The 27,482-nt window shown below is 43.4% G+C and overlaps 1 protein-coding gene across 2 annotated transcripts in view; it reads left to right on the top strand.

The window, feature by feature from the left end:
- The window catches only part of KLHL6 (kelch like family member 6), a 55,413-nt gene that overhangs the window by 11,799 nt on the left and 16,132 nt on the right, over window positions 1-27,482 (top strand). Inside the window, exons 2-3 of one of the 2 annotated variants that reach the window (XM_036926761.2) lie at window positions 9,202-9,367; window positions 26,796-27,245. In XM_036926761.2, the coding sequence (XP_036782656.2) occupies window positions 9,202-9,367; window positions 26,796-27,245 (616 nt within the window). The remainder of the gene's footprint in view (window positions 1-9,201; window positions 9,368-26,795; window positions 27,246-27,482) is intronic. The other variant, XM_057500419.1, reaches the window with a different exon arrangement.

Here is a 27,482-nt window from a genome sequence, read left to right as displayed (position 1 = left end):
ATGGGCCATTAAATAAGAAGTGAGAGAGAAATCAAATCCAGTCCTTGCCTTTCAGATCCTTATGACTTTAATAGAGGAGAAGACTCATTAAATAAGGTTCCTGTAGCACTTACATAGAGCGGCCTGCCTGGAGCCCAAGGGTGTTGATGTAAACAGAGACACATGCTGGGCACTGCTTGCTGTTGGGCACAGCAGCATCACAGGATGGGGAAGGGGCGCACAGACCAGACTGTGACGGGCCTTGTACAGCAGTGTTGAGAGTACTTTAATGTTTCTTTTTCTGGGCACTTTTGATACAATCTTCTTTAGCATTTGAGCTCATGCGTCATTCAGGATTTCGCTTGTCCAGTTGTGTCCATCAGGACTCTGCACTGCAAATGGCATATACTCAATTCCAACCAGTTCAAGCATATACAAAAAAGAATTTATTTGCTCACATGAGGTAAAAGTTCACGGGTATTGGCATCAGGCCTGGTTGGATCCTTGTGCTCAAAGGAGGTCATCAGGCCTTAGTTTCTCTCTCCATCTCTTACTACTTTTCTTTGTGTTGGATTCTTTCTCAGGGAAGGATCTTCACACATGGTGGCAAGTGGATCTCCAGCAACTGAGATTTTATTTCTCCCAGCTCAGTGATATCAGTGGGAAGAGAGCTTCTCTCTCCCAATCCTTCCAGAGAAAGTCCTGGAATTGGCTTCAATTGGAGTGGCTTCTTCTTGTGCCCATTTGCAAACCAAGCACTGTGGCTGGGGAGACATAATATGGGACCTGGACTGTGCTCACCCTTGGTCTAGGAGGTAGGGCTAACTCCATCCAAATATCTCAGGCTGATATTAGAGGAAGGATAGTTCCCCAAAGGAGAATGTGGGGAGTGTGGGTACTGGTACTCCTCCTAAAAAGATTAGGAATGATGTTGGACAGGCAAAATAAGAACTGCCCAGGATCTTTGTGGTTGAATCATTGCTGACTCCTAGACATATGCATTTGCTATGATTGCTATTTTATCCTGTCAGATCTTGCAGGACAGAACAAGTTCTACTTTCTGTCATAAATTTGGATGGGCTGACTTACATGGCATGTTGGCACCTCAGCAATGGTCCAGTAGGGCTGCAGGGGACTCTGGTTTTGTAGAAACATGGCTAGCGTTTTGGTTCCCAAAGGGTACATGGGCAGTGTCCTTGAGGAGTGGTGAGTTTGGGTAAGGAGCTGGCAGAGGGCAGTTCTTCTGGGGCCTGATGATGTTTAGAGTCTGGTGGGGAAGTTCTGTGGTTACAGCTTGCCTGTGATTTTGGATTGAAGACCCAGCCAGCAGTTGTGGGTTCAGGGAGCCAACTCCAGGCCCTGGAGAGAGGTGGCAGAGTGCTGTTAGGCATGTTTCTGGAGTGAAGAAAAGAGATGGCCATGAACCCGCAGTCCTTCTCTGAAGGCACCCCTCCAGGTGTGTGGAACTTCCATGTACACAGCAGATGAGAACAGAGAATTGCACACTGTTTATTATTAATAGGGCTTTGGCACCACATCCTGTTTCAGAACTCCTAGCTCTAACGAACCCTGTTATTTGAATTAAGTGCAGGGGCCCCTGTCTATGCAGCTAAATTAGAGAAAGACTTAAGGGCCAGGACAAGACTGCTTCCATCTGAGCCCTTCCCACCCTGCACCTCCCCCCACAACCCGCAATTTGGGAGGCAGCCTAGGCCTCACAGAATTCTAGGAGGCCTGGATTTCAGAGGATGAAAGGGAGAATCTAGAGAGGGAGGACTTTCAAGGGCATGTCTGTTGCCAGTTGTTTCCTTTACCTTGACCATCGTCTAATTTCATTCTCAGAGTGAGCCAAGGGGGCCTGTGCTGGAAAGTGAGGTGACCTATTTCTAGGGCACTCTTTCTTAAATTTTGGTTTGCAGAAGAATTATGGGTGGAGGCAGGGAGAGTCTAATAAAATTATACTCCCAGACCTATCTAAGTCAGAGATTTTGATTCCTTAGGTTTGGGGTAGGTGGGGCTCAAGATTCTGCATTTTTCACAAGCATCCCAAGAATTTTGATGCTGATGGTCCAGGGAACATACTTAGAGACCCACTGGCCTCCAGGCTGGAGTGCCTGCAGCCTTGGGATGTGGGCAGGACACCAGTGCTGGGATAGGGTCTGCAGGGTAGGGCTTAGGGGCCAGCTTGAAGTCAGAAACGGGGCTGAGCCCAATGTTTATGTACTTCCTGTGGTTAAGAAAAGGCAGCTGGAAGGTTTCGGTGCCTTTAGCTGAGAGGTGCTGGGACCATGAGAGTGACGTCCTGCCATGCTAGGTCGCCCTTGCATATGCTGACTCCTGGCTTTCTCTGTGGTGAGAAGCCCTTTGATGATCTACATTGGGTTTATGTTCAAATAATCGTTTCTTAACACAAATATTCCTTGAGTAGTACATGATCACTAATTTAAAACTTAACCAATTGTGTACATATCAACATTTAAATTCTTAAGTAGAATCTAACTCAATTAACCAATGTTAGAGCCATTCCAACCCAGAGTATTTCAGTGATGCAGAGGAGTTGGATCCTGGTGTAGATGGGGTGGTGGTGGGATTGGGGGGAAGAGCAGAGCAGGAATGTATAGAACTCATTAGAGGTGCAAGTGGGGTGTTCCAGGGTGGGCGGTGTCCTCTTCAAGCTCCAGGCCCTAGACTTAGGGGTGGGATGGGGACTCTCTATAGGGGCAGAGGGCACGTGAGGCAGGCCTCCTTAGTCTCATCCAGATGGGGGTTTGGTAATTCTTGGAGGTCCAGAGTCCTGTCAAAAGCAAACACACAGGGGCCAGTCAGGACTAGTTTGTTCAGATGCTCGCTCATTCAGTCATTCATTTCCCCTGCCCCCATATCTAGTGAGTCCCTACTAGGTTCCAGGCTCTGCTGTTGCCCCAGGGATACAGGGAGTGCCTCACTCTGTTCACATTCTAGTGGGGAGACAACTGTTAAACTGGTTAACAAATAGTTGTGTAATGTAATTTCAGGTTGTGACAGAGTTATGAGGAAAAATGTATGGGGTGAATACGATAGTAAGAGACTATTTAGATTGAGGGCAACATCAGGGAGGGTACAGCTCTGAGGAGCTGACTTCGGAGCAGAGGCCTGGAAGAAATGTGGAGAGAGGCCAGAGAGCTGGGTGGGGAGCGCAGCCCAGGACATGTCTGGGGCCATGCCCTGGCTTCACTCCAGAAGCCTCTTGGGCCACAGAGAGTTTCACGTCGGTGGAGGGAGCCAGGCTCCCTCACCCAGGCTCTGTCCAGGTTGGCACTGACTCATTGCTGAGCACTGGGCCGCTGGCTGTCTGCCGTGAGACTTTCTCTACTATAAAATGAGGATCTTAATAGCTACCTCTGTTTTATAAGGATCTCATGAGAGTTGGTCAGTGTCTATCTAGAAAGTATTGTTTATTACACAAAAATTTTATTCATCTCATGTAGAAGCTAAGGGGTAAATGTTTATCAATAACCCAGCTGTTTTCTCAGACAGTGAAACCTGGTTGGTTCACTCAGTGCTGACACTCAGTTAAGACCCCCAAAGATGGCCTTGAACTCCTGAAGGTTTTCCTGGGCTTAGTGTACTGTGGAGCTCCAGACCTAGAGGCCAAAGTCCTAGACTGTAGTCCCCATTCTGTTGCTGACAACCTGGATGGCCTTGAACAATTCACTTAACTTCCACCTCAGTCTATCACCTATGAAATGGGTATAATAATCAAAGAAGATAATGCTGTTTGCCCTACTAAGTGCTACAAACATAAATGTAAGAGATTAGTTAAAGTGGAAACCTAGGGGTGGCCCACCTTGCAGAAGTTATATACCTTTCATGATCTCTCAGCTTTACCGAAACGTTTCTGTGGGTCTCCCAGGAGAGCACCAGGAGGCCTGGGACCTTGGTCTATGAGAAATAGGTGGGTTTCTCCTAATTTCACTTTACCTGTGTTCAGCATGATGACTGTGGCTCAGGAGAGTCCTTTGAAAGGCAGAAAACCAGTGAATATGCCTCATAGGAAAGCAGAGAAATGCAAGGACTTTGGGAGCCAAAGCATTCCTAGAGAGAGGACTGCCTTCAGGGTGCTTCTCTTCTCTCTCCCATGAACATTTATGGAGCCTCCGTTATGTGCCAGGCATCATGCTAACATCTCTAGACCAGTTTTTATGCAACCCCTGTCCTAACTCTACTCTGGACGGGTAGTGGACAGTAGTGCAGTGACTCTGGCACCCACTTACCCAAGAAGGGCCAGGCTAGAGGCTGGCAAGTCAAGGGTTGCAAGTCAGAGTGTGATCAGCCTGCCTGCTCCAAGTATCTTCCCACTAGCCTGCCAGGAGTCCTCTGATCTGGTCTGAAATGTCTTCCCTTAGTGAGTGCTGGCTATTGTGTACATTTTCTTTCTTATTCCTCCCAACAACTTTCTGGAGTAGGGAGCACTATTATACCATTTGATAGAGGAGGAAGCAGGTTTGCACACTTGTACAAAGTCACGCAGTGAGTTAGCCTAGGAGACTCGACTAGACCACAGCCCACGTTTCCTCCAACAGGCCATGCTGAAGCTCTTCTGCCCGCCCTGCCTGGCTCCTGGAGCCCCTTTGCTTGAGTGCACGCACACTCTCACGCACAAGAAGCCAGAAGTGCCTGAGACCTTACCTGCTCCTGAGGCGGCCCATAACAGACTGTCAGCAGGTGCTGGAATATCATTGCTCAGCTTCTTTGCCTCTTGTTGGGACAACCCTGGAGTGTATTCTCCAGTGGACCCCTGCAGGATCAGGCCGAGGTGACTTTCTGTATGACCTTTGTTTTGCTTGACCTCCTCCCCTCCCCATCCTGCCCCTCCACACCTCTAACCCATCACTGGCTCATCAGGATTGCCTTTGGGAATCAAGGTGCCCCGTGAGGCATGGGCTGAGCTGGAGTGGGGTGTTCAGTGACGCGTTTCAAGAGAGAATTGTGAAGCTGCGTCTAGCAGTGACAGCCCGATCAAGTCCACATGATCCCAAATATCCCAATAATTATGCCACATGGGAAACATGTAGACCTCAAAAGAGCCACCCCAAAGTGCAAGGCACTGAATTAGACAATTTACAGACCTATCTCATTTAATATTAGAACATCTCTTCATTAGGTTTTTCCCAGTATTCACTGGAATGTTTGTGATCCCCCAGATTCAACAAAATTCACCCTTCACTAATCTTAAAACCACACTCCAGGTGAAGGAGCTTTTCTAAGTCTCGCCTTAGAACTGTGGGACTTCGCCGGTATGTTGCCTTGTTTCTATGAAGCATCACCTGACTCCATCATCACTGTCCACCCTCTCCTGTGACATGTCCTGTTTCCATATATTTATCTACATGACATTGATGTGGGTGACATTAACTTTACCTCCCGAGATGATTGCCAATCGGGGTGACCCCAACACCATAGTTCAGGATGGATACTCTTGAGTTGCGCTATCTAATTGAATGGCCAGTAGCCACGTCTGGGTATTGAGTGTTTGAATTAAAGTTGACATGAATTAAGATGTGCTGTAAGTGTAAAATACACATTTTAGGGGGGGATTTGAAGACAATATGGAAAAAAGAATGTAAATTATCTAATGAATAATTTAAAAATATTGATTACATGTTGAAATGGTAATATTTGAGGTATACTGGGTCAAGTAAAAAATATTAAAATTAATTTTGTCTCTTTTTACTTTCAAAAAATATGATTAATAGAAAAATGGAAATTATGCACATGGCTCACATTATAGTTCTGTTGGGTAGCATTGCCATAGAGATTCAAATGAAGGAAGGTTTCGCAAGTGAGATTGCCCAGCTCCTCTCAGGAAACAGGCTGAGCTGAGAAGAAATTGTGTGATTGTTGAGATGACAGGGTTCTTTATGGGACCAGGAGGCAGCAAGGTGAGTCTACATGACATCATTTTTAAAAGTGCATGGTTTTGCAGATGGGTTTGCACCCCTCTGGCAAAGAGGGTTTGTGGCTGAAGAGAGGGGCTTATAAATTAGTCATTTGCTCAAGTGACAGCACTGCTCCTCTGCTACCAGGCTGGGATTTATTAACTTTGCAGAATTCACATGTGCTCTTTCTTTCTTGCTGTCATATTCTTGTGAGTTGAAGGAAGAGGGAAGAGGAGGTTGGAGAGAAACGTAGGAGAATTATTGTAGAAACCACAAGGATGGGTGAAAAAGGACAGCCATAGACCCTAGGGAGAAGATCTCATGGGCTAAAACAAAAGGTTGAAGTCAGCTAGTCAAGGGATTTCTCTCTCTTTCTCTCTCTTTTTCTTAATCTCTTTTTTTCTGGGAGTCTTTTGACTTTTTGATGCTTGTTCCTGGGAAACCACAAGTAGTCACCTCCTTTTTGCAGATTAGGAAATGGGGGAGAGAAACTGCTGAGTGATTTCCAGAGAGACATAGCAGGGGTGGGAAAGGGAGGAAGAGCAAAATGTAGTAGTATGATCCCCTCTGTGCTGGGACAGAAGTCCCAGTTTTGGGAGGGAAACCCATTCTGTCACCAGGGTGCTAATCTGGGGCCTTCCCATTTCAATGACTTGGCTGGGAGATAATGGCTCTTTAAGGCTCCTGTTCATGTGTCTGCAGTTTAGAAGGTCCAGGGACAACTGGAGAAGTTCCCTAGTGGTGTGGCCACTGCATCAATTAGTACAGTTTCTGGGAAAAGGCTGTGCCATTGTTACAAGCATATCAGCTCTGTTTGCGTGCAGTAAATGCTTGACTCCAGAGGCACTGATCACCAGCAAATTAAACTGACAACACACTTACTAAAAAATGTCCTTTTTGAGACCTGCCTTTCCTTATAAACCTTCAATGGCTCCCCACTGCCCACTAAATGAAACCTAACTCCCTAGCCTACCTCTGGTGCCCTCACATTCAGGACCCAGGTTATCTGTCCAGACTGATCTCTCACCACCCATCTCATCCCCTGAGCTCCAGACAAACCACATGCCTGCTGGATCCTCTATGTACCCCACATGTTTACACCTACTTATGGTGTTTATGACCTAAAAGTCCTACCCATCTTCACGCATCGCCCTTTGCCTTCTCTGTGAGCAGCCGTTCCTGGCCCCACAGCACTTTATGGGGCTTTCATGGCCCTTGCAGATTATTATTTATGCACATGTGTCTCTGCCAGATTGGGAACCACTAGGGGCTGGGGTAGAGACTGCCTCTATTAGCCTGGGCTGCCGTAACAAAATACCATAGATTGTGTGGCTTAAACAACAAAAAATATATTTTCTCACGATTTTAGAGTCTGAAAGTCCAAGATCAGGGTGCCAGCACGGTTGGTTTCTGGCGTGGACTCTCTTGCTTATTGCTGGCCACTGTGTGCTCACATGGCAGAGAGGGAGAAAGTGTTGTTCTCTCTTCTTACAAAGACACCAGTCCCATTGGATTGTGGCCCCACCCTTATGACCTCATTTAACTTTAATTGCTCCCTAAAAGCCCTATCTACACAAAATAGTCAAATGGGGGCCAGTGGCAGTGGTTAGAGCTTAAACACAAGAACTTTTGAGGGGCACAATTAAGTCCAGAGACTGCCTGACATTTAGATCCCTTCCAGCCCTCACCCAGTATTCTACATGGAGTGGATGCTCAGTAAATGCATAGTGAATTGAAAGAAATCGAATTCCTGGGCCTCCATGGAGTTGTTTTCATAAGGTGTGCTGTCCCAGTCTGTGGGGCTGCTGGGGTCCCACTGCCTTGGGGAGGGCAAGAGAGAGTGAACAGGTTTTTGTAGGAATGGGACTGAAGGAATTGTCTCAGCCACAGCTATGAAGGATCAGCCTTGTGAACTTACCATCTATGGTTGAGAATGTTGTGAGGCTGGTGTGCATCCTTAAGAGAAATTACATCTAGCTTTTAGTGCTAAGAATAGCAATTCTTCTGAGCATTTGGATTTGTTTTTAAAAAATGACCTCGTATAAAATGAGGGTTGTGAATTGTGTAACTGACTAGATGGTCTCTCTTGCACTGGCAGAGCAGGCCCATCTGTAATGATAGTGCAGTGGCCATTGTGATGAACACTTCTAGCCTCACTCATTGTCCCCGCTCATGTTCTTTATCTTCTTCCCTTCCTACTGAAAATGTCTGTAGTCTCACTATATTTTAGATACCTTTTAAGTTTTCAGAGTTCCAGAAATCTCTTCAGAAGCATAGTAGGGCTTAAATGCAGTTTAAAAATCAATAAAATGGCTCATAAATTACCTGAGAGGGGTCAACAGTTCAAATATCAAAGTCCAAGAAGCATGATAAATTCCATATGAGCCTGGCAGGGGGTGAAAAAAATCTCTATATCTCTACTTATCTATTAATCATTGAGCTATTAATATAGCTACTTATCTATCAATCATTATAATAAACTTTAAAAAAGCCATTAAATATGAGAAAACTGAAGCTCATAGAGATTAAATAATATGTCCAAGTTTTGAGCTGGTAGAGCTGGTGTTCAAATCATAGTCACTTTGATGTCAAAACCTGCATCCTCTCCATCCTGCTCCTCCGCTTGCAGGATAAAGACTGAGTATCCAGAAGGCCAGTGCTGGGAGGGAGCAGGAAAGGTGTAGTCCAGAGGCGAGACAGGGCCATGGTTCTGGGAGCTCTGTCCTGGGATAAGGTGATTCAATGCTCCCAGTTGCAACTGGGAAGCCACAGACTGGGGCCCAGCTTCTGGAATGAGAGGCAGTGTCAGGAACCACCTGTGTTACTGGAGAGCATCTGGGCCCCAGTGGATCGCCAGGCTCCTGGCCAGAGGAAAGCTGGGGTGAGAACTGAGAGCTGAGTCAAAAGCCCTGTTTTTGGGTGCTGGCAGTTGAGAAAGAAAGTACAGATGAGGCTTCGGAGTTCCCACAAGCCCCTAGAAGAATCCCCAGCACTTTGAGACAATAAACTAGTCCTTTGGGCCAATAAAACTGTTCTAGATTCCACAAGCTGTGCCAGTAGGGTCCCTACTGTCCCTTCACATCTAGTACCCCCATGGGGACTACAGTTGGGCACAGTAAAGCAGGACAGTTCAATTCAGTAAGCAATGATGGAAGGTCTGGTGTGTTCTGGGTGGTGGAGGAACAGAGAGCAATCATTCTGGGTCCTGACCTTGGGAACCTGGGGCAGACAGGTGTGAAGGGGTCAGTTTAGATCTGAAACCACAGGTCATGGTGAGACTCACAGTCACACATCTGTCTTCCAGGGCCATGTTCTGCAATGATTTAAAGGAAAAGTATGAGAAGAGAATCATTATCAAAGGGGTCGATGCTGAGACCATGCACACTCTTCTGGACTACACATACACCAGCAAGGCGCTGATCACCAAGCAGAATGTCCAGCGGGTCCTGGAAGCTGCTAACCTCTTCCAGGTGTGTGAACAAACAGGCACAGTGCTCTCCTCTGGGGCATGGGAAAGCAGAGATTGCCCAGAGACCTGCCTGCACTGGCCCCCAGGCAGGTACCTGGGACACATGCACACATGCACACGTAACTGGGCCTTGCTTGCTTGAAAGTCAGGAGATGCTCCTTTGGAAATTTCCCAAGAGGTGGTGAGATGTGGCATTGAATCCTTAATAAGATGAAGCCAGGGAAGCATGGTGTCTAGATTCTGCTATGGCGTCTGACTCCAAAAACAATGATGACAATTTGCAGAAGCCTAACTGGAGTCAGGGGCTGCAGTCCTCAATTTATATACATAACTTCTGGTCCTTAGCACATGCTGGGGAGACAGCTACTTTTCCCCATTTTACAGTGGGAAAGTAAGGCCCACAGAGGATAAGTGACATGACTGCGAATTGAAGCCTAGGCTTTCGGAGTTCAGGGAGCACATGCTTGCCGCTCCATCACGCAGTCTCTCTGGGAACAGTGTCTACATTCTGGGGGATGCAGGAACTTAATCGGTCAGCAGTTAGTGGTGGGTGTGAAAGAAGAGCACTTCTCATGAGGAGTTTTACAGAAGACACAACAGAGAACCTTAAGAACTAAGTTTTATTGTTTCCATTTGACTATGTTTGTTTCAGTCTGATTATAATTATATTTAGCTTCATAGAATAATTACACCATAGATTCTGTCAGTTGCATCTGCAGTTATCATAGGGGTTCCAAATTACCATCTTTTCCTAGGTCTGAAATTACACCTTGAACTTGGTTCCATTGGGTTAAGACAGAGATTGTCTCATTGAGGATGTTGAGAGTTATGATAAACAGAGTCCAAGTCATTCTCAGGGACCGGGTCAAGCATCAGATCTTGTACACGGTTTGGGATTTGGGGAGGTGGTGTCCTCTTGGATCATCAGTGGGTCCGTAGTTGAGAGGAACAGAAAACAAAGTCTGGGAAGGTGGGGAATGAGGGGTTCAGGGTCAAGGCCATGGGCAATGGGATTATCTTTATTGAGGCTGGAGTCTAGGCAGGATTTCTGAAGTTCAACAAGGAAATCAGGGTGGCAAGAGGGAGGCAAGTCAACCGTAAAGCAGCACTGATGAACTTGGGGTGATAGTTTGCTGCAGCGTTAGCCCATTTATTGTCTCAGTTTCCTCGGGGCATTTAAAAGATGCAGAGCAAGTTGCCTTCAGTAGGGCTGCTCATGCCTTATCTGGTGATGGGTACAAGTCAATTACCACCCACACACACCCCTTCCCGTTCCTCTGTCCTTCCTGCTCACACCCTCAGCCTCACTGACAGCAGAGAAACTATCCTCATTATATGGAAGGAGGAGCTCAGCCGCCCCATGCCTGACAGCCCCATCTCATTCTCTCCCACCCATGACTCTAACAACCTAACTTCAGGGAAAGCTTCCCACGTCACAGAAGGACCTCTGTCTAGTTCAGCTTTTATGCTCTTTCTGAACCCTCTCTTAAAAGGTTCAGTATTCCCTCTGCCCCACCCCACCTTTCCCAAAAGGACCAATAACCTTGAGCAGAATCACCTGTTGACCATTATTCAATTAAGCTGCAGTTGCCATTGCTATCTCCATGCTAATCTCCTTTCCTGGGACCAGAGAGGGTTGCTGACTTGTCTAAAGACAGACAGGTAACACTGGCAATTGTAATAGTAATAGCATTTATTACTTCATGTGTTGTGTCTGATAACAAAATAGTTGCCCAATGAATACAAATTTTATTGAGCACTTAATATGTGCCAGGAGTGACAAAGTTGGGACAAGAACAGGCCTCCTTTTCTTCCCCACTAGCTGAGCAGGTCCTATATGATAGGCTAAGACGATAGGTTTTGTTTCCCAAAATGCAATTTTTAATATTTTTAAATTGCAGTAAAATTACAAACTCATTACAGAAAAATTAGAAGCCCATAAAGAACATAAAAATTATCTACAATCCCCTCCTATTCAGAGACAGTATGACAGCTTCCTTGGTATATATACTTCTGAGTCCTCTTTTGCGTTGATTTGTACAGAAGCAGCTAGCAGGGTTGGCAATAGTGCAGTTTGGAGCCAGACTGCTTAATTTAAATCCCAGGTCCACTGCTTACCAGCTGTGTGACTTTGGGAGAGCTTTATCATTTCTTTGTGTAACAGCTTCCTTAACTGTAAAATGGAGATGATAATAGGACCTAATGCATAGAGTTGCTGTGATATTTGTAAAGTGTTTAAAATAGTGCCTGGTACATTGTAAATGCTACAAATATGTGTGTAATATTATTACCTACTACATATATAGTTTAGAAAAATGGGCTCCTATTGGACACACTGCTTTTAGTCTGTTTGTCTTACCTGTATTATATGGTAATCATCTTTTCATGTCAACAGGTGACATGAAAAGTGCCCATAATGGTACTTATAATAGCTGAATGTAACTTAATGTTATAATAATTTAGTGAGTCAATCCCTATCACTGAAAGTTTAGATTGTTTTCATCTACTTGACTATTCAAAACAATGTTGTCATAAACATTCTTTTACTCTTACTTCATATGGATGAGATGAATGTCCTCATGTAAATAAAATGAACTAAGAACATGAACAGGTAATTTACAAAAAAGGAAGATCAAATGATGAAAAAATAAACTTTTAAATGCCAAACATCATTAGTAATCTAAAAAGCAAATTAAGTCAACAATAAAATAACATTTTGTCTATTGTGTTAGCCAATAATATGTACAATGTAATATTCAATGTTTGCAAAAACAAGGGAAAACAGACACTTTCATTCATTGTCGTTGGAAGTATAAATGGAAACTTCTTCGTGGATAGATACTTTTAAGATGCACATGATAAAGAAATGATTAAAGAAGTTCAGTGCATTTCATATGAGTAGCTGAGTGGATTAATTGTGTCTCCAAGAAAGATATGTCCAAGTCCTAACCCCTGGTACCTGTGAATGTGATCTTATTTTGAAATAGGGTCTTTGCCTTTGCAATCCAATGATGGTGTCCTTATAGGAGAAAGGAGAGGGGGATTTGACAGAGACGCAAAGAGAAGAAGCTCATATGAAGCATAGGCAGAGACTGGAGTAATGCAGCCCCAAACCAAAGACCATAAAGGATTGCCAACAGCCACCAGAAGCTAGGAGAGAGACATGGAGAGGAATCTCCCTCAGAGCCTCCAGGGAGAACCAACCCTGCTGACAACTTGATTTCAGACCTCTGACCACCAGAACTGTGAGAGAATAAATTTCTGGTTGGTTGAGTTGCCAAGTTTATGGTAATTTGTTATGGCAGCTGTAGGCCACTAATACCATCTTAAGCCAACCACAGCTAAAAGCCTTAATGCAAAAAGCAGCAATCTCCTTCCTATTCTCACTCTCTCCTTTAGTAACCCACTCTTCTAGAGCAATTGCTTTCACTTGTTTTCAAATGTTTCTTCTTTTATTTATTTCCATATGTGTAAATGATTTGTGTACATTGCTATCCCTTGATGCGTTGATTTTTAGATAACTTCTTTTCCCTTTGTCCTCCTGCTTTAATCTTAACTGGTTGCTCCCTAGCTGCTGCATAGCTGTTCTCTTGGGACTTCCCATTGCTGTTATTCTCTTAACTATTTTCTATTTTGGATTTTCTCTTCCTGGATAGGTCTTCTTTCTTATATACTCCTACATTTTAATGGATCACAACTTTTAATACCTTATGATGAGAGTATATAAGAGATAAATTGTTGGAGACTTAAATGTCTGAAAAATGTTCTTGTTTTACCTTCACACTTGATTGATATTTTGGCTGGATATAAATTCAGCATTAAAAATAATTTTCTTTTGACATTTTAAAGGCATTGCTCCATATTATTACCTATTACATACATATTTTATAAGAATGCGTTCCTATTGGATACGTTTTTTAATCTGTTTATTTCACCTGTATTGTATTATAATCATTTTTTTTATGTCAATAGATCCATGGCTGCAATAGCAGGTCTTCTTAATTCATTGTGTTGGTTCTTTCAATTTGAAGACTCATGTTTTTTAGTTCTTAGAAATTTTCTTGTATTATCTTTTACTTTCCACTATTTTATTCTCTCATTTGGTGTTATTATTAGGTGTTGGACGTCCTGTATTTATTTATTTTTAACCTTTATTTTTTCTTACCTTCTTTCTCTTATTTACCATCTCCAGCCTTTTTTTTTTCTACTTTCTGGGAGAGTTAGTCAACTTTATCCTTTCAACTCTTCTGTGAATTTAAAATTTATGCCACCACATCCTTAGTTTCTAAAAGACCTTGTTATTTGTTTTAGTAGATTCCAACTCTTGAAGCTGTTATTATATATTTGAAGTTTTCTTCTGCTCCCTCTCTTTCTTTTGAGTTTATTTACTCTGTTGGTTTACTTAGGTCTCCAAATTTCATCTTTGAGGGTGTATCAGTTTCCTAGGCTTGCCAAAATAACAAATTACCACAAACTGGGTTGTTCAAAACAACAGAAACTTGTTTTCTCAAAGTACTAGAGGCCTGGAGCCCAAAAGTCCAAGGTGTCAGCAAGGTCTCTGGAGGATCAAGAGGAGAATCTGTTCTTTGCCTCTTCCAGTTTCTGGTGGCTGCTGGAACTTCTTCACTGTGGCCTCCCACTCCAGTCTCTGCAGTTATGGTCACATTGCTTCCTCATCTTCTGTATGTCTGTGTTTTATAAAGATACATGTGACTGCATTGGGGTCCACCCAGAGAACGTCCTCCTTTCAAGATCCTTAAATTAATCATATCTTATGTAATATAAAGTAACATTCACCCTTTTGCCATATAAGGTAATATCACAGGTTCTAGGGATTATTATGTGGACATACCTTTTTGGGGTCCACCATTCAACCACTACAGAGAGTTTTCTCAAATGCCCTTTTGATTATGTGATCCTTGGCTGTCCAGTCATTTTTAAGATTGAGGCTTTAATATGCTGGTTTGAAGCATGTGCACATGGAGTAGGACAGAAGGCTGGTAGAATAGAGAGTTTTACCTGCCAGCTTTTTTATTGAGGTCCTCAAGTGTCAATATCTGTTGAACTTTTCCTAAGGTTGTTCAGTTTCTCAAGATAAGGATCTTCAGTCTCTTGCCAGACAGCTGTATATACTCTGGACTGGGTATGTCAGTGTGGGTATGTGTGCAAATTTTACTTAAACTCCTTGTATTTGGCATGATGTCCTCATGTGTCTTCCTCAGTTTCTGGTGTATCTGAATTCATTCTCTGAAATGGTTTCTGTAGAGGCTGAATTTTCTTTCCTAGTGGGGGTGGGAGTTGTTATATTGCAGGAGATGAGGAGGAGGACAAGAAAGCTTAACTTCTTAAACCAACTCCCTGATACAGTTTCCACCTGCCCTGGCCTTCCTCTTTCCTTGGGATTTTAATATTCCTGATATTTTGGCTTTTAAGGGACAAACTTGTTCCTCTGGAGGTACTTGGTCTGACCTCCTTCCTCTTGGAAAAGTCATTTACCAGTCTTCATAGTCTGCGGTTTGGGCTGACTGATAGCTACTGGTTTCACTGAGGATGGAGTTTATGTTTCTGTTTCTTGTTCTCCTTTCAGTTTGGGGTGATTTTTATAAAAACTCTTTAGATAGTAAACACCATAATCTTTTTTAATGATGTTGCAAATTTGTTTTTTGTCATTTGACTCATGCCTTTTAGTTACAGCTTTTTTTAAGTATGAAAGTTTAAAACTAGTATTTAGTTAGATTGTTGATCATTTCCTTTATTTTTTTTGCCTTTGGTGTGCATTTTTAGAAAGACCTTCCCCATTGCTTAATTATATGCTTATTTACTTATAATTTCACTTAGTCTTGTTTAGTCTAGAGCTTTGAATTTTAAATCTTTAATATATCTGGAAATTATTTTGGCATTAAGTTTCTTCTCCCCCCCTCCATTCTCCTCCTCCTTCTCTTTTCATTTTTCTCTCAAGTGGTGAGTTCTAATAGCGTTTTGTTTTAATGAAAGAGGTTGAGAGAAGAAGACAGAGACAGGACTGAGGTAGAGCAAACTCTGTTGTTAATGATTCCCCTATTCTGGCTAACCCCTCACCTTAAAATTTTCCAAAGCTTTCTAGGCAAAAAATAGTTAAATTTCTCTCTAAAGCTATTTTACTCATTTTCCTATGAGTGTTAATTCTTATGACAATAAGAGAAGATTACTGTGGGCTTCTACATATCTAGTTAACCCACTTTCTGATGTCTATTGTTTCTGGATTACTTGCTTGGAAGTCTCAGATGTAGAAGAGTGGGAGTATTTTCATGCTGGAAGGCACCACAAGGGACAGAAATTTAAAGGGTGTTGAAATAACTTTTTGGTTTTTAAAATTCATTTATTTTTTTAAATGGATAAAACATATCCTTTTCCAAATGCAGAAATACAGAAGGGGAAACAGTGAAACATTTCACCATCATCACTTTTGACAATGTCTTGCTGTCCTTCATATTCTATGCACATACTAGTATACTCACGCATATGTCACTCCCATTCATTGTCCCCATTTTTAAAACATAAGTGTTGGGACACTATATACCCTGTCTGCTTTTGTGACTTCACAGTGTATCTTGGAGATCATTATAGGTCAGCAGGTACAGAGCTGTCTTGTTCTTTTCAATGGCTGCGTAATGTTGTTGGGGTCTCTTTAGATATGAAATAGGTTCAGTTATCTGCAACAGTCTCTTAAAAGGCAGAGAGGCAGAGCAGAAAGAACATGGGATTTGGAGTCAGGCAGAACCTAGGTTTAAATCCCAGGTCAATCCCTTATTTTCTGTGTGCCTGTGGACAAGCTACTTAGGTTTTCTTGGCTTCAGCTTTCTCATTTGTAAAATCATGATAATATAATGCCTGTATTTTGGGAGAGTTATTATGAGGATTAAATGAGATGGTTTTTGTAAAGTACCGGCACATAATAGAGGCTGAGTAGTTTTTTCCCATCAGTTTTGAGTTAACTTGTTTTACTTTGAACACTGTGCCTTGGGTAAAATGGGGTTGACATTGAGCTGTGAGAACATTTCCCTTTGCCATCACTAAATCTTTATTTTTTTTCCTGGATTAGGATTACAAGAGACCATGATTTAAAGTTACGTTTTATCATGTTTTTATGACACATGATTGGTGATATGAATTGGATTGATGCTGTATTTTAATTAACTCAGAATTATAGGTGGAGAAAAGTATGGCAAAGTTGGCATTTTATCTTGTCATCACATCTCTGTGGGACTAAAATCAATGGGAACCACACTAGCTCAGTGTTCCCCACTCCATCCAGGAGTAAAGGTTTTTAAATTTTCACACCATTGATCTGACTCAGCTGTGGTCTCATTTTCTGCTTCTCTTTTCAGGTCTTAATCTCTTCCTGTTATCCACTGATTGCTTCCTGCCAGAATTTCCCAGCTCAGAAGAGATAACTCAGTTGACCAAGCTAGTCAGCACTATTGCTGTTAGAAAAGAGTTTTTCATGTAGGCTAACTTCATGAGTTGCTCGCCTGTTAGCAGACTGATTGTTCCTGGGTCAATTGCCACTTTGCTCTTTTCAGGTGTCATTGGTCCGGTCAACTTTAGCACAGGGTGGGACAGTTTCTTCCAGGAGGAAGCTCTGGGTGTGGCAGGAACTGAATGATCTTCCCACTAGAGGAATTTTGCAGGAACTTGGTCATAATTTATTGGCCAGTTATGGGAAGAAACATTTTCGCCAGGCAGTTTTTGGAAAGGTGAGAGAAACACCTAACAGGAGAGGTCCAAGTGACCACATATGAGGCAGGGTTTCAGGGATGAATGTCATCTGGAGAAGCAAAGGGCCCTCCCTTGCCTTAACTGGATCTCCAGGCTTCTAAGTTCTAGATAAGCAAGGTTGTCAGAAACTACAGACCTGGGACAATGACTATTCTTATAATCTTGGTAATTTTTCAGTCTTGGAGAATTTTGCTCTGTTTGTTTAAGGAATTTAAAAAAATCATATATTACTTTCATTTTTATTATTAACAACTCATGAAAGATTAAGGGCTGGTGAGCTTATCTGCAGGGCAATGAGAACATGTGCAATTGGGAAAACCACAGTCACCCTGCATTTAGTGTTGGGACAGAAGAATCCCAAAGAAACAGAGCAGCAGGTTAGAAGAAGGATCTTAGGAAGAAAAGGAAGGCCAGCCTGAGTCCCAGAGGCCATCAGGAGGAAAGAAAGGGGATGCCAGAGTGGGGAGCCTGGTCACCTGGCCTGGGCCTGAGAATATGTGGTGCCTCGTCAACACCTTTTGGGATGGTGACATAGCTTTTGTTGTGGTGAGTTCGTGGAGACTTTGGTGAAGGTCCTGGCATTGCTTGTTTTCCTATTTCTTTTGACAATGACAGGATGAATGGTGAGATCTGTATGGATAAGACAGCCTTGGGGTCAGCGGCTGAACTGATGGCCTCAGTTGGCTTCCTGGCTGGCTCAAGAACTTAGGACATAAATATTTGGTGAACCACTGAATGAATGTGTTGCTCTTGTTCATCTCTAGCTGAATATGAGGACCACCTCAGTAATTGCTCAAGACCCTGACAAAAAAATAGCCTGATCCTCTTTAAGAGGACACTAAGAAGCCCAATCCTGGTTCTTGGAAATGTGTTCCACAGGCTAATCTGAATAATTGCTTAATTTTTAGCTCCCACTAAGTGTCGAGCAAAAAGTAGTTCTCATTACTGTAAAGGATAGTTGAACTTCTGTTGTCATGGACAGGGACCCAGGGACTATATCTGCTGAATATCAGAGTAGCCTGTCTAGCTAGGCAAGAAAACCAGCCCAACTATTTCTTTACTGTCATCTAGACAAAATCAACCTGTCTGCCATCTGATGCATGCTCTCCCACACATGTCCTGTGTCAACCAGTGTTGTGGTGTGGCTACTGTGAATGTTAAGAAATGAGGGTTAGCCTCCTGGGTCCACATGACAGTAACAGTTTCGCTTTGAGAAGCGCTCGCCGTGAGACCACTACTAGGGCATTTAAACTGAGGTTGATGTTTTTACCCCCAGTTTATAGATGAGGGAAATAAAATTCAGTGATGTTAAGTAAATGTTCAAGGTTTCATGGCTAATAAGAGAGGAGCCTGAATTTAACTCCTGTCTGCTTATGTGTAGCCTGTGAATTCTCCACCACCCAGGTAGTGTCCATCCATTAGAGCGAGGCCTGAAACAAGCTGTGATCCTGGAAGCACCTGGGCCCTCCGCTTCCTGAGAGGGCTGCCCAGGGGAGGATTATGGGAATGGGGTACTTCGTGGGTGTGTAAGGAGGCAAGAATGGCACAGCTGCAGCCCCTCAAGCTCAAGTCCCTCTGGGGAAACTTGGACACTTGGGGCCACCAGGTGTTCCCACCTCAGCTGTGAGCCTGCTGCCATCCACATAGCTTCTCTTTCGTCTTAACATTTCTGTGTTTGATCTCAATGTTTACTCTCTTTTATTTTTAGGTATAACTTAACATTCAGTAAAATGCACACATCTCAAGTGTACAGCTTGTTGATTTTTTACATGTGTATACAACCATGTAACCACCACCCAGACCAAGCTCTAGAACATCCTTGGCATCCCAGATACTTTTCTGTGCCCTCCCCAAGCAGCACCTCCCCAAGGGTAACTACCATTCTATCTGTCACCATGGAGTAGTTTTGCCTATTATTGAACTTCATATTGTTCTTGAGTTCTAATTAGTATAGAGGTCTAAGTCTTAGGCTACAAACTCAGATGTGCAGAAACAAAAATGTGATTCAACCTATTGTTTTTCCAGTGTTAAACTTAATCTCTATCCTGAGCTTCCCATTCTACCAGTGGCAGAAATTACAGCTGACTTAATATATTTCATCTCAAGAAATCTTAATCTATTCAGGACTAAGTTACTTAAGTTACTTATATGGTTCTAGGGTGCATGTACATAGTGCCAGGACATTGTAGAAAGAGGTATCCAGCCCTCGCTGACAGTGGTCATTTGCATCAGTGGTCCATGCTGGCACCTGCTGGAGCAGCTGTGTTCCCATCAGTCTCTCTGATCGCAGACCCCTTCCCCGCTGTATCAGCTGAAAGTCCCCAGTCGCACCTGGTTTTGGCCTTCAGTCCTCATGGGGCATCTTGCATTCTCTTTGTTCTGTTTTGCAAGGCTTCTTCTGGTCTGCCAACCCTCTCAGCTACTTAATGTACACCCCCTCAGTGACATACAAGAAGCTTCCATTTGCTCTCCTGTTCCACCCCGGAACTATGGAGAACTCAGAGTGACTGCCCTAGGCCCCTGTTGTCTGGAAACAACATACTCCAGTTTCTCTTCTCATGCTGCTTTACTGAACTTCTGCTTCTCTGATTTCATCTCAACCATCAAAGTATACATTCTTTTGTTCTCAGATCCACAACTTGTAAGGGGCTTTCAGCATTTCCCCTTACTTTGGACTTTTGGCCTGGACCGGGAGGCAAAGCATCATCTCAGGGACCCACTTCTGCTTCTCACTCTATTACTAGATTCTCTCTTTCTCCTCTCTTTTCCAGGCCTGGGAATCATTGTGGGAAAAGCTGACTCTTATATTATCATCCATTCTCCTGCATCTACTATTTTGGTATGACCTTTGCACCTAGACTCTTTAGGATTCTGGGTTTTGAAGTTCAAAGAGCCCAGCTGTTACCACTAATTGGTGCTTCAAAACTACTGTTCTAGTATAAGTCCTGAAAGTGTATTTAGAAACTCAAAAACCAAATTGTCTTCTTTTGTCTCTCTGTCATCCCTTCCTGAGTAGGTGAGCCTGGAATGCCCCAGTTGCTGCCTATAGTTTGTGGAATATGGGGTGTGGGATGTGAGGTTTTAGGTGTAATGAAAATTCACATTGCTACCAGACTTTTACCTCTACCTAACTATCACAACTTACTAAGCACCTACTCTGTGCAAGGTTTTGTGAGAAGGTAAGTGGGGGAAATAAAGATAAAAATTATAAATATAGATCACACGTAACAATTTATCCTATTCTTTCCCTTCCATGACCCCATCTGATGTTGACAACATTACTGTGAGTGGGCAGGCTGGGTAATACCTTCATAGCGAGTCTGCAAGGTAGGCTTTACTATTCTCACCACTTTCCAGATAAGAAACTAGCTCAGAGAGTTCAGCTCATCAGGTGGTAGAGGTATGATCTGGGGCCTAACTTCAGAACTCTGGACTCCTATACCTGCCTCCCCCCTGTACCCATGAAGCCTCAGAAACAAGGATTCCCAGTGAACTTCCAACCCGGGGCAATCCCAGGCAGAGTGCAGAGTACAGAACAGTTCTGGCTCTGAAGGAGGAGGCACTGAACTGGACTTCACAGAGTGGGTACATTTTAACAAGTGGCAGTTGGGTTGGGGGAAAAGTATTCCAGGCAGAGAGAGCTTGTAAGCAAAGACTTAAGATGAAGACAGAGACTTAAGTTTCTACCCTACCTATTGTAGCTGTCTGCTTTCATTGGCCTGCTTCTCATGACTTTGCTTCTGTGCCCTGTGTGTGCACACACAGACACACATGTATGCACACACATGCACGCACACCCCATGTCTTCAGCCTCAACCATGTCCCAGACAAAGTCATTCCATCTAATCCTCAGAATGGTGTTGCTCCCTGACCTTCATCCTGCCCCTGGGCTATACTGAACTCACTCAGCCCCAGCTGTGGCACTTGCCCCTTAAAGCTCAGTATGGCTCACAGGTATCCCCTACAGTGTGCTGCCGGTCTGATGGGGCCCGAACTACCTCCTCTGGAAACTTGCCGGCTGTCTGTTGTCTGAAACTCAACCAAACTCACCACACTCTTGGGCACCACCCCTTTCTTTCCCCTCGGATTCCATTTCTGAGTCCATCTATCTCTGTAGTTGCCCCGGCCCCCCAGCACATGCCCCACCTTAGTGAATGGGCCTTTTGTAGTTCTTGGCTCCATCCTCTCCTGCCCACCCCATATAGCTTCCAGGAACCAGCACACCTCTCAGACAAGTCTAGAGCAAAGACTGTGAGGCTGGAGGGAGCAGGAGGACATCCTGAGGCTGGGGAGAGTATATTCCAATGGGGTCTGAAGTACATGTATCACCTGAGAGAGAGCAAAAGGGCAAAGGTGGGACATGAGGATCATGCAATCTTCACCTTTTAAGTATGAAAATCCTCTTTCCACATCCACAGAACAGCTTCACTTTTCATATCTATTGTCTGAGAAGAAAAATGATGGTAAAAAATTACAGTAATTCAGAAACACTTTCAAATAACTGGATTTTATTAATCTCATCAACAACTTATATACTCTTTACATGCATTGATTCATTGGGGCTTGAAGGTAAGAATACCAATGTCTTTATAAACCCTTTGCAATAACTTGCAAAGCCAATTAGGGACCATGGTCAATGGAATTGCTGATTTGGACCAAAACAGGATCTGCATTATTCTGGAGTGGATCTGAGGGGACCTCTAGGGAGGTGTGGATTCACATTAGTAAAGCCCCTTGGGACCCCAGCTTCTGGACAGCATAAAGGGGAGCAGCAGAGGGGCAGGGGAGATGGGAAACAGGGGCTACATTCTTGTTGAGGCAGACACTTTTCATGGAAACTGAAGCCATGTTTCAAGTGGTTTCTTTATTTATATTTTTAGTCTGTCTGTTCAAGAGTCAGATGCCTGGCTGTAACCTTTTGCTCACATGTCCCTGTAAATAGGAAGTTGGTTCTCTGTTGCCATTATCTGTCATCGCTCAGCTTTTATAAACAAGTTCATGTGTCATTGGACAGGCTAAGGCAGAAAATTTACCCTAAAGTCTTAAATAATTTTGAATATGAAGGAAGAAAGAACAGTTTTTTAAAGAAAAGAATCATCTCTGTGACTGCCTTGCACATCAGCAGTTTCCCAGCCAATGGTTGGGATCACGTGATGCTGCCCTACACCCCCTCACAACAAAAGTGTTCACTGAACGTCTTTTCTGGGGAAAGGTAGGCAACTTGGAGATCCCGCGCGCCCTTGCCCTCAGAAAGCCTCCTCAGACTCTCCTGGAATTTTGTTAGCTCAGCAATACAGTCACCGTGGCAGTGTGATGCCGTGAGGAGAGCTAGCTCGCCATAGCCTCACTGTCACTCCACCACCTACTTGCCGTGTGAACTTGGCCAACACACTGAACTCTGGAAATTCTCTGTTTCTTCCTCTGCACTTACCTTATTGTTAATTGTTAAAGAAACATTTTTTAAAAATAAAATTTATTCATTAAGTGAAATAATGGATGGGAAAGTATCTGGTACAGACCTTGGTACATAATGGGTACCTCAAAAATATTTTTCTTCTCTTTCTCTCCTTCCCTTTTCTCCCTCCTTCAGCCAGTTTGTGCCAGGCGCTGCTCAAAGTACAAACACAAACACAACCTAGAATCCGCCTTGATTGCAGGTTGGGCAGTTGGAAAGCCATGAAGGAAGAAGTGGCTTCTGAGAAAGAACTTCATGAACAGCTGGATTTCGTCACCTTTTTTCCCTTTCCTTTTCTTCCATTCTCCTCCTTTCTTCTTAAACCAGAATTAAAAATGTCCAGAGGCAGGGAAGGCCTGAAGCACAGTCTGATTAAGGCTCTCTGGCCTCTCCCTCACAGTGTCTCCTTCAAACTCAACCGGCAGAAAAATGTCACGTGTGCAAACAAATGTTTGCATACCATTTCAGGGGTGTGCAGACTCTCGGGAGCCCACCCAGCGGTCCCAGACTGAACAGTTACTAAAGGAGAGAACAGCCCCGTGTAGATAAGGTGGCCATGGCCCTCACCTCTTCCTGCTTTCTGAGGTGCCCTTAAAGGGGGCTTGTCAGCTGAGACTCAGGGGGCTCTCCTGAGGCCTTTCTTAAAAAGACTGTGGAGTCAAATTTCCCTGGGTGAGGAGAACAGGGTTTTAACAGTGGTGGGAGAAAGCTGGGGCAGGCTGAGGAAATGGCCTGAGTACGAAGAGGCCCTGTGAGGGACAAGGCTAGGAATGTTGGTGGAGGGTGAGCAGACAGGGCTGATGTGGAGGGGCTCTGTCGGGGAGGGGCCTGGTGGCAGTGTTCAGACAGACTGTGCACAGCCTGAGGGGGAGCAGCAGGACCTTCTTCAGTTCCAGGCAGGAGAATCATGGGTCTCTGTTACACAGCATTTATCACAGTTGAATTTCACACTTGTGTGACTATTTGATTACCATCTGCCTCCCTCACTGACCTGTCAGCACCAGGGAACACAGGTGCTATGTCTCTTGCTGCTTACCTCTGTACCCTCGGTAATTGAGGGCTTACATTACAGATGCTCCATATGTGTTTGGGAAATGAACTGGTGGATGAATGGGGGAATGAACAGTTTCTGAGTGGGGCGACACATGTTTGAATCAATGTTTCTAACAAACATGAGTGTCATGCTGGATTTAATTCTCCTTCATGGTTTCTTGTTTGCTCATCAATAAGCAGGCAGGAGTAGGGACTGGCATCTTGTTAGCCAGGCTGTCCTGGGTCTGAGAAGATTAGATTATGTGAGCTCTCCTGTGAAGTGTACAAATCATGGCTGGCATCTGGCAAGCCCTTGTCCTATGCACACATGATTTCACCTGAAGTAGCTTGAAATGGTGTACAAACATGCATTTTTGGAGTCAGAGAAGACTGGTTCAAATTTTAGCTCTGTCTCTTATTAGTTACAAGTCTCTGAGAAAATTATCTCACTTTCTGAATCTCTTCCTCATTCTATAAAACAGGAATGATAGTAAATATCTACTTTATTATGTTATGAGGATTAAATAAGCTGGTTAATATAAAGGGGTTGGCACCTTGTAGGTGCTTTTCATTTTAATTTTACATTTTATTGTGTTTTCTCATTGTGAACTTGAATATTGCAAGGAGGTATTTATTTTAATTTTTCAGAATTTAAAAGCAAATTCATGGTCAGTGCAGAAAACTTGGTCTTAACAGAAAAGTCTATAAAACAAAGACTTTATCTGTACAACAGCAATTGAGATAACCACTATTAGCATTTTGATGTGTACCCTTCTAGTGTTTTCTGTATTCATGAGAAACTTTATTTTAAATAGATGATTCCTTCACATCTAAGGGGTACAAACAGGTAAACTGTGAAAAGTAATTCTCTCTTTCTACCCTGACCCCAGCCACCAACTCCCATCTCCATAGGCAACCACTGTTCTCAGGTTTGTGCCTCCCAGAAGTAGTTTACATATTTAAATCTATTTAACTTTCATATCATCTTCTCACGCTAATGCTGGCCTGATGTACCTGCTTGTTTGCACTGGCATCTACCATGAAAGTGAACTCTCTTTTAGCCCTCATACATGTCTCTGTGGGTAGGGCCACATAAAGCTCTGGTGACAGATTCTGAGGGCTCAACCAGGCTTGGTCTCAGTTGTATATTTTTATTCTTTGAACTGAAAATCTGCAAACAACTAAACAGGTGTTAGAATTCTCGGTCTCAACCGTTTCCATAGTTGCTCATGCGAAGAGCAAGATCTGTTGGCAATGGTTGGGGCCAGCAGACAGGGCAGTCTGAGGCAGAATTCAGGCTTTCTCCAACATTGTATGGACCCTTAGCTAATGTTTTCTACACTGACATGGAAAGATAATATTTTGCAATTGGAATTTACCCAAAATATTAGGGCTGTGTGCCCTGTAGAATGCTCTGGAATGAAGGCCACAGCCTAAGTCAATATGGTTCAATATAAGAGAGTTCTGTACCCCCTACTCTTTTTGGGCCCCATGGCCCTGCATCCATAGCTCCTGCCACTAGAGCCTCTTCTCTGCAGGCTGTACCCCTCCCTGGTCAGGTCTGTCCCATCCATGCTCCACCAGGCCCTGGCCCTCGCCAACAGACCTTCCCTCCCCAGCCTGCCTCTTTCCTTCCTTCTATTAACTGATCAACCCAAGGACACTGGGAATTTGACCCTTTAAGGGGCTCCGTGGACAAGAAGTGGAGATAGGAGGTTGGACTCATTAAAGCTAAGCTCGAGAGAGAATATGAATCAACGAATAAGAATGAATGGATGCACTTGAGGCAACTTCTCTGTAAAGTGGGTATTAAATTATATAATGGATACGGTAGTGCTTTGTAAGCTGTAAAGTGCTATATAAGCATATGGGACTTATATTCTTATGAGGATGATGATAATTTAAAAGACATGGAAGCCAATCAAGAATTTTATGAATTAATTTTGTAATTGCAAAAGTGCTTATTTACTTTAGATGATTTAAAAAGTATGTAAATAAACAAAATAAGAAAAAATCCTCATAACTTATTAGTGTGGTCCCTTGTATTATTTATACAGTAGATATCCTGTCTATCCTAATGGGACCTGTTTCTGTAGGAGGTGTGTTGTTTCCTTGACAACAGGCTTTGCCACATGTCTTACTCTGGCCAGTTAAGTACGAGTGTAAACAGCATGTGCCACCTCTGAGCATAAGTTTTAAGGGATTTTGTGCCATCTTTTTTCTCCTTCTGTCACAGGACTGGCACATCTTAGTTAAGGGCTTTTCTGTCATTCTGGATCTTGGAATGAAGAACCTTGTGAAGGACATGTAATGAGAGTGAGAAATAAACATTTATTCTTCTTTGCCCCTGAGATTTGGAGGTTGTTTGTTACTGCCACATAATTTGTCCTAAGAGACACTGAGAAATAACTACTGTTCATATTTTGGTGTATATCCTTCAGTCTTTTTTCTATGCCTGTTTTCTATTTCTTTTTAATAAAACAAGGATCATAATGACATATGACTTTACAAAGAACTTTTCTCATTTCATCTGCAAGTATTTTAGTATATATCTAAAAGACAAGGATTCTTCTTTAAACATACCACACCATTATCACACTTAAAATGAATAATAATTGCTTCATATCACCAGATTATCAGTCATTGTAAACATTTCTCTGTTTTTTAAAATTATTTCATTTAAATAAGGGATCCAAATGAGGTCCACACCTTGCAATAGGTTATGTTTCTCCTATGTCCCTTCTCATCTTTAGGCTCTCCCTCCTCTTCTCTCTTTTTTCCTCGTGATGTTTTTGTTGAAGAAACAGAACTAGTTGTTCTGTAGTTTCTCACAGTCTGGGTTTTGCTGATTGTATTCCCGTGGCGTCATTCAGCATGTTCCTCTTCCCCTCCATTTCCTGTAAATGGTTTATTAAATTTAGAGGCTTGATCAGATTTAGTGAACAGATTTTAGACTCAGTACATTGTGAATGTTTTCCATGTCATTGGATATTCATCTGCAACATGTGTTCTTAATGACTCCAGAGGGGTTGAAACATGAGTGCACTATCATTTATTTAGCTAGTCCCCTACACCGGTCACTTAGATTGTTCTAATTTTTTTGCTCCTACACATACCTAACTGATCAGCCCCCTTATGGACTGATGATTTTCTGGCCTGATTTGCTACTCTTCTGTTGTCTTAGTTCCTGCGGATGGTGGATGCCTGTGCCAGCTTCCTAACAGAGGCCTTGAATCCAGAAAACTGTGTTGGAATTCTGAGGCTGGCAGACACACACTCCTTGGACAGTCTAAAGAAGCAGGTTCAAAGTTACATCATCCAAAACTTTGTGCAGATTCTGAACTCTGAGGAGTTCCTTGACCTTCCTGTGGACACTTTGTACCACATCTTGAAGAGTGATGACCTGTATGTGACAGAGGAGGCTCAGGTGTTTGAGACTGTGATGAGCTGGGTCCGCCACAAACAGTCGGAGCGGCTCTGTTTGCTCGCCTATGTCCTGGAGAACGTGCGCTTGCCACTTCTGGACCAGTGGTACTTTGTGGAGACTGTGGAAGCAGATCCTCTTATCAGGCGGTGCCCAGAGGTCTTCCCGCTGCTCCAGGAAGCCAGGATGTACCACCTTTCTGGCAATGAGGTGAGCTGACAATGAGGGGTGCTGGAGTTAATCATTAAATTAAAGGAGTTAGCTGGCCTCACAGAGATATAGGCAAGGTTGGCTTGCAAAACTTGGAGCATTGAAACCCTATTTATGGTTTGAGTCAGGTGGTTCCAGAGCCCTGGAGTTCTGATCTGTTAAACGGGGATGATACCACATTGTAGACAGCTACTGAGAGGACTGGTGGCATGTGGAATCACCCAGCACCACGCCAGG

Source organism: Manis pentadactyla, chromosome 1, assembly GCF_030020395.1.
Source record: "Manis pentadactyla isolate mManPen7 chromosome 1, mManPen7.hap1, whole genome shotgun sequence".
NCBI lineage: Eukaryota > Metazoa > Chordata > Mammalia > Pholidota > Manidae > Manis > Manis pentadactyla.
This window is presented reverse-complemented; position numbering and strand designations above follow the sequence as displayed.